The sequence below is a fragment of the Callorhinus ursinus genome, unplaced genomic scaffold (assembly GCF_003265705.2).
Source record: "Callorhinus ursinus isolate GAN/ISIS: 27379988/994484 unplaced genomic scaffold, GSC_fseal_2.0 scaffold16, whole genome shotgun sequence".
Taxonomy (NCBI): Eukaryota; Metazoa; Chordata; class Mammalia; order Carnivora; family Otariidae; genus Callorhinus; species Callorhinus ursinus.
This window is the reverse complement of record NW_027397078.1, coordinates 43,186,003-43,193,747: the sequence shown is the minus strand read 5'-3', so window position 1 is coordinate 43,193,747 and position 7,745 is coordinate 43,186,003. Positions and strand designations below refer to the sequence as shown.

Sequence of the window (7,745 nt, the reverse complement as noted above, 5' to 3'; positions counted from 1 at the left end):
ATCCACCTGGACCCAGTGTAGACAAGGGGGACTCTCTGCTCCACATCTACACGGACTCAGTATAGACAAGGGGGACTCTCTGCTCCATGACCACATGGACTCAGTGTAGACAAGGGGGATTCTCTGCTCCACATCCACCTGGACCCAATGTGGACAAGGGGAGCTCTGCTCCACATCCACCTGGACTCAGTTGTAGACAAGGGAGACTCTCTTTCCACATCCACATGGCCTCAGTGTAGACAAGGGGCACTCTCTGCTCCACATTCACATGGACTCAGTGTAGACAAGGGGGACTCTCTGCTCCACATCCACATGGCCTTAGTGTAGACAAGTGGGACTCTCTGCTCCACGACCACATGGACTCATTGTAGACCAGGAGGCCCCTCTGCTCCGTGTCCACATGGACCTTTATTTGGACCCATCAGCAGCTGGGGTTCAAGGATGAAGCATGATCAGGGTTCATCCTCCCTCGGTGAATGAGTCCATCCCCACCGTCCATGTGACTTGAGCAGAAGGATGTACAGGGGGACCTCTGCCCTTCACGTGGCCCCAACTATTCGGGTTAACCCGTGAGCACACTCAATGAATGGATCCTGTAAAAATCTTCAAAATGGAGAAAAGCAAACTAGTTTTATTTATTTATTTTTTTAGAGCACTAAGGAGCACAGTGAGGATCAAGTGGTGAGTTAAAACTCTGACCCAAACTATCACCCTGTAGTGTAACTGTCCAATGTTACTCAAGTGGGCACGTGAGCCCCGTGGTGGCCAAGATGGGGCGGGCAGTGAGTGGGAGAGTGGCAGCTCCCAGAGGACGGTCCCATCAGTGACGTAAAGGTGCTCCCAACAGTCCCTCTGTGGGAGAGGGGCTCATCTGGGCATATACTTGCCCTGTCCCCTTTGTTGAAATTAGTGACCACCTGTGTTGGTCAAGAGCGTTAAGGAGATTGCGTGTTGGTCAAGAAAATGCTCCTTTGAGTTTTAAGGAGATTATTCCTTCCTTTAAAACACCTCTTAAAGATCATCAAAGTCCTTTACGGTGGCGTGCCCCAAGTCCCAGCACCACTGTGACCTCAGTCTCCTCCTCCGTCCAATGGGGGGTTTTCACCTGGTTAACGTCCTTGCTGGGACGTTACCCACCGGTGGCTGTGCTCCTGTCCTGTGTACCTGCTGCATGGTTTCCGCGTCTATGTGGACAAGCACCCCAGGAGGGGGTCTGTCGCGAACCTGGCACACACTCACGGTGCTGATTCCCTGAAGCTTTTGGTGCACAGACGGTGCATTAATCTTACACACCACATATTTGTGGACAGCACCAACGTTTCGCACCGCGAGGGCCCGGTTCTGCTTCGCTAGCAAAATGGCCCCTTTCCACGGTGCTTTTTCCACGTGCTTCTGGAACCATCATCCGTCCCGCCGGTGCCACCGAAAAGACACACCCAGCCCCTCGTTTCTGAACGTAGGACACCCCGCTCTCAAACTTTCTCTTTTGTCCAAAGATTGAGGTGCCTGGTAATTTGGAAAATAACTACAGCTTCCCAAGTCCGGAGCCCAGACCCAAGCATACTGTGAAAATAAGGACCTCAGACGCGCGGATCCAGAAGTGGGGTGACTGGAGCCAGCCCGTTGAGTTTGGTATGTGTCCTGGGAGCGTCCCTGAGTTCATCTCTGAGCCCTTCCCATCCCAGTGCTGGCCCTTGTCCCTGTCCCCATCCCTGTCCCTGTCCCCAGAGACTCCTAGAGGGAAGAGTTCCCCGCCCACGGGTCTCCATGGGACCCAGGACCTTCAAAGAAAGGCACAACCCACCCAGCCTCCGAAGGGGCTGCCTCAGCTGGAAATGATCAATCACTCCTGGTCCCCATCAACCCCGTTCCGGTCATGATCCCAGCCAGGGGAACCCTGACATCAAAGTCGAGCGTGTTTTGGCCTAATCAAGACGTAGCTATTCATTCCAGGGAACTCAGTTACCAACACCTTCCACCACCGTCTTCCCTGGAACCTTTATGGGTTGGCACGAATTTAATGGTTTGGACCAAAAGCCAATTGGGTACTCGAGAAATCTGCATTTCCACACTAACCCTCCCTCTCAAATATTTTCAAAGTGTTTCAGCAAGCATTTTATGCATATAATTTTATGGATTTTTTTTTTTCCTGATCCAAAAACGGAGACTTTAACAAGGGCTGGTATAAAATGTATGTGAAATGTTTATCTAGAGGTAAAACATAAGTTCAAAGAGATGGGATAGTGGGTTCTTAGCTATGACTCCAAAATGAGGAACAACAAAATTAAAAAAAAATAGGTCAGCAGGTGTTCATCAAAAATAAAAACTTCTGTATCATCTGGAATGGGCACTTTTTTAGCAAATGTATTATTATCAGTAGTAGTATTAGTATTATTTTGTAAGAGGGCACATTTCATATGTTAATATGGAAAACTCTCAAAACGCCAGACCCTCAATCTGGTTATGGTCATCCTGATGGGACTGGCTTTTTGTCTTGTTTTGTTTTTGTTTTTAAAGATTTTATTTATTTGAGAGAGAGAGACACGGCGAGAGAGGGAACACAAGCAGGGGGAGTGGGAGAGGGAGAAGCAGGCTTCCCGCGGAGCAGGGAGCCCGATGCGGGGCCTGATCCCAGGACCCTGGGATCATGACCTGAGCCGAAGGCAGACACCCAACCGACCGAGCCACCCAGGCGTCCCAAGGAACTGGGTTTCTTACTTGGATTTTTTAAAATTGGACTCTTTAAATAGTAACAGATAAAATGTGCCCTGTTACAGAAATCACGAGTTGTAAAAAGTGCACATTCCAGATGATAAGCAACACGGAAGACCTAATACTAGCCGTGACGTAACTTTACTCAAACCGTATGCCTGGAAATGTGTTGCTTTGGGAGGGAGGGGGTCCGTTTTTGTCCATTTATTTATTTTTAAATTTTTTTCTTAATTGATTTTTTTTTTTGGTCCCATTTTTTTAAATCAGGTCGTCACGTTGCCAGAGCGCGTTATGGTCTGGACGTTCATGAAGTTGCTTTGGCTCATGGAGGTTTGCGGGAAGGTTTCGGGATGGGCACTTTGCTGCGCATTTCCCTCCCGCTCCGAGCCTTTCTCGTTAGCCGTGAGCCGGCGAGGGAACGAGCAGGCCGTGCGCTGACCGTTCATCCAAAGCGGTGTGTCCCCCTCTCTCCGCAGGTTCCGAGGAAACCGCGCCCAGCCTCGTGCCCATCTATGTGCTGGTGGTCCTGGGGACCCTCATCACTGCCCTGGTCCTTGGCTGCCTTTTGAAAAGGTAACGCCCGCTGGTGGGTTGACATCCTCCTTGCAGATGGGCAACACAGACGGGGCGCTGGTTCGGGTGGAGCTCAGGGAGCCCACTGGTGTGACAGTCCTCCAGGGAGGTCTAGCGGGCAGCCGACGGGGGCTTTGTCCTGACCCCTGAAGGGCAGCCCTGGATGCACATTCTTGGGATGCTTCCAGGCCCCTGGGCCATGCTGAGCCTACCCGTCTGGGCCTCACATTTCAGGTGGACACTGGACCTCCTCTGAGGGTTTGCATTCAGTCCCACTGAGCTTCCCCTTTCTGGAATGCCTCCCCCCTCAATCCCTCATCTGGCCCTTCATTTCCCCCTATAAGTCTTACCGAGTCCTGGAATCCTCGGGGCCCGCCAAAGCCCACTCCCTTCCCCGAGGCCTCCTGGGAGCCCAGCCCGAAGCTTCACATGCACATCTCACTGCTTACCATCAGCCTCTCCGTGGGCTCGTCTGTAGGCAGCTACCAAGTGTTCTCAGATGTGTGATCTCAGTACCAAGCAGGGCCTCGGGGGCACCTCACAAATGCCTCTGAATGAACATGCATACGGGGAAGAATTAATTCTTTAGTTGCAAGCAGATTGCACGGCATGCTTTGCAAAGCATGGAGAGTTTTGCCACTGGTGATCTTCCTGCACCCTGTGGGGACCCAGGGGGTGTCCTCCTGTGCGCACCCCTCGATGCCCCCACCCCCCGTCCTGGTTGGGCGTCCTGTGTGCATTTCCCTCAGGATGGACACGCGTGGCTAACTGCACAGGATGTAGCCTAAGGACAAGGACTCTGCCCTGTCTGCTGGATGCTGCGGTGGCCGCATGGCACCACCCCGTGCTCTGGGGACCCTGGACCTGGGGGCAAAGGGAAACAGGGGCAGCCCCACAACCTGCTGCCGGAACGGGGACGGAGCGCGTGCTTTACCCAAGGACAGTTATCTTAATGAAAAGCTGTTTGAGTTTCCTGTGGCCACAGGGGAAAAAATGACCACAAACCAGATGGTTTGAAACAACAGAAATTAATCATCTCCCAGCTTTGGAGACCAGCAGTCTGAGATCCAGGCAGGGCCGCTGAGATCCAGGCGGGGCAGGACCCCTGAGATCCAGGTGGGGCAGGACCCCTGAGATCCAGGCGGGGCAGGGCCGTGCTCCCTCCCAGAGGCTCCAGGGGAGGGTCCTCCCTGCCTCTCCCAGCTTCTGGGGCTCCAGGCGTCCCTGGGCCGGTGGCCACGTCCCTCCCATCTCTGCCTCCGTCCTCACGTGGCTTCTCCTCTGTGTCTGTGTTTCCTCTTCTGTGTCTTATAGGGACAACTGTCATTGGATTTAGGGCCACCGTCATCCAGGATGAGCTCATGTTAACTTGATTACAACCACAAAGATCTGATTTCCCAACAAGGTCCTGTTTCCAGATTCCGGGGCTCAGGACTTGAATATATATTTTGGGGGGGGACACTACCGAGCTCAGCAGAAGCACCTCCAGGTGTCACGGAATGCGGGGTGCTTTCCCTTCGGTAAGAGAGAAAGCAAACGCCCCTCTGAAAATGCAACAAGACTCCGATGTTTGGCAAAAAGGAAGTCTGCTGTTGAAGTAAAAACGCTAGAAATAGGGGGCAAACCCTAAAGCCAGCACATAGACAGAAACCTGCAAGACCGGAAACTGTGCTCCTCACAGTGGGATGGATGTAGGACGGACACGTGCCTTGTGATCCGAGGGACCCTGGGCTCCCCCACGCTGCCTGTGACTGGCCACAACCCCCCGTCCTATCCCCGTACCCGAGTGACCGAGGGAAGGTTCTAGAAAGATCCTATCACTATGCGACCCTATAGCTTCTCCTGTTGGCTCATCTGTCTCAGATTTGAGTTGCCCTGCTGTGAGCCTTCCGCGAAATTGTTCCACAGCCGGCGGCCCCGTAGGCGTCTCGCACCGTGGGCAGGAGCACGTGTCCCTCCTCACTCTGAGAGAGACACATGTCCTCAGGCTCTTTCCTTCACACGCTTCCTGTCTCCCCAGGTTCCTCGCGTCACAGAGCTTCTTCCCACCGATTCCGCACATCAAAGACAAATGGAACGATACCCATCAGCCTGACCACCAGGTGGGTAAGGGTGGAGGGCAGAGCGGAGAGCCAGGACGGGGGGGCAGTGCCCCCGGGGACTCCCCTGCGTGTCCGCCCGAGGGGGACCGTGCTGTCCTTCATGGACGATGTGGCTGGGATCCCGTGTCCTGCTCGCCGGCCGACCCTGGGCATCAGGGGTTAGGGTCTTCTCTGTGAGGTGTGTCTGGGGAAACTGGGGGTGCCCTGGGGACAGAGGCAGAGGCGGGGAGAAGGGGTCTGACCCGATCTCACGGAGGGAGAACCCGAGGGCGTCCAGAAGGACCAGGGAGGGCGAGGGCTCTGCTCCCCAGACCCCGTGCGTGCACTCGTCACCTCTGACCGGCCCTGGGGCGGGGGACACGTTTCCTCCCACTGGCAGCTGCAACTCTGTCCAGGGCTGCCCCACAAGGGGAGTCCCCACTGTCTGCATCATGTCCACCTGTCTCCGTCACCCCCACCCGCAAGCCAGACAGACATCTCGTTTCCTTGTTATCTCAATGATCAATATCAGCAATATGATCGTATTATCATACACCCTGACCCCCTCCCCAGTCCAGGGTCCCACCTAGCTCACCAGACTTGGAGAAGCCCCCTTCCCCTCCCTTATGCCCCAGGACCTTTGCACCTGCTAGCGCCTCTGTCCAGATGTCCCTTTCCCAGGTGTCTCCACGGGCGGTCCCGCTGATGCCCCCGCTACAAGATCTCACTCCCGCTGGGTCCCCGGTTCCCATCTACACCCCGTGGCCCAGTACGGTCCTGCTCGCTGGGCTCCTGAAACCCCCAACACCCCCACCCTCCCTCTCCTCCTCAGGTCATCTGGGAGAACTTCACCTCGGACACGGAAAAAGGTGACAACGAAGAGATCCTCACCGTGGAAGAAGTCACAGTGGCCCCGGCGAGCCTGTGAACTGCAGGGACGCTTCCAGCCCCGGAACATTCTGGAAGCTGCTTTTTTTTTTTTTAATTATTATTGTTGTTGTTTTGAGCAATTATTTATATAGTGTTCTATTTTTTTACTCTAAAAGAATGTGATATTTTGCAAAGATGCTTGTAGTCGGAGGGATCGTTGAATGCCCTTGGATCCTGAACCCGTGATGCACCTGCTTCTCCCGCAGGGAAACAAAGAATTCTCCCTTACATGATGGTGGCTCAGGTGCCCCCCTGCCAGGAGCCAGCAGGGCTGGGACGTGGATCTCTGGCGCGTCTGCTGTTGCCGTGGGAACATTGCCTTCCCCCTGTTTCTCCGCCAGCTGCAGCTCAGCCCCGTATGGGGGCCGTCTGAGGGTCTTGAATAGTTGTCTCCCCTGCAAAGTCCCATTTGCCACCTAATGTGGCATGTTCGCAGACTCCAGGAATCGGGGTGTGGACATCTTTGGGGACATTGTTCCATCCACCACGTGGGGATCGGGACGTGGACACCGTTGGGGAGATTATTCAGTCCACCACTCAGGAACTGGATTGCGTCTACCACACGGGGATCAGGATGTAGACGTCTCTGGGGACATTATTCCGTGCACCACATGCAGGTGTGTTTGGGGGCATTGCTCCATCCACCATACGTGGATCGGGACTTGGACACTTTCGTCTGCAGTCATGGGCAGGGATCGGAGGGGTCTTCTCGCGATGATCCTGAAACCAACTCTGCACCTTGACCTTTGAGACACGGCCACCCCCATGAAGGTAAGTAACGGGGAAGTGTTTAATGTGGGTCTTGTTGAGACAAGAAGCAAGTCCCATGCGGGGAGTGAACCGTGAGGAACCGCATGGGGTGCATGCAGCGGGTACCAAGTACCAAGTTTAAGAAGCCAGTGAGAGTGTCCTACGGAAACCACGGCTCACCTAGGCATTGGATTCGTTGATGAGGATGAAGCTCATGGGGAGAGCAAAATGTATTGGGAAATATAGAGAGATACATAGAGATACAGACACGGGTCTATACATAGAGAAATATACATACAGAAGAGAGAGTGAACTGTATATGTGGACACATACACAGAAACAGACACAGAGAGACCGGCAGATACATATTTAGACAAATAGGTACAGACATATATATACAAAAAGATACATATGAAAATGCTACACAGACCGATCTCAAGGAAGTGGCTCTTGCGATGGTGGCGCTGGTCCGTGTGAAACCTGCACGGCAGGTGGGCAGGCTGGAGACGCAGGTGACAGGTGATATTGCACACCCGAGGCAGAATTGCTTCTCTGGGAAACCTCGGTGTTTGCCCTTGGGACCGTCACCTGATTGGACAAGGCCCACCACCCTCTGAAGGAGCATCTCTTCAAGTTAGCAGCTTGTAGATTTTTTCTTTCTTTCTTTCTTTCTTTCTTTCTTTCTTTCTTTCTTTCTTT

General features: G+C 53.6%; 1 protein-coding gene across 3 annotated transcripts in view; it reads left to right on the top strand.

The window, feature by feature from the left end:
- The window catches only part of LOC141369877 (granulocyte-macrophage colony-stimulating factor receptor subunit alpha-like), a 22,420-nt gene that overhangs the window by 13,369 nt on the left and 1,306 nt on the right, over window positions 1-7,745 (top strand). The window contains exons 8-12 of one of the 3 annotated variants that reach the window (XM_025857672.2): window positions 652-681; window positions 1,497-1,632; window positions 3,189-3,285; window positions 5,306-5,387; window positions 6,199-7,067. In XM_025857672.2, the coding sequence (XP_025713457.1) occupies window positions 652-681; window positions 1,497-1,632; window positions 3,189-3,285; window positions 5,306-5,387; window positions 6,199-6,294 (441 nt within the window). In that variant the 3' untranslated portion in view covers window positions 6,295-7,067. Of the gene's footprint in view, window positions 1-651; window positions 682-1,496; window positions 1,633-2,517; window positions 2,926-3,188; window positions 3,286-5,305; window positions 5,388-6,198; window positions 7,068-7,745 lie in introns of those variants that run through there. The other 2 variants (XM_073902175.1, XM_073902174.1) reach the window with 2 other exon arrangements.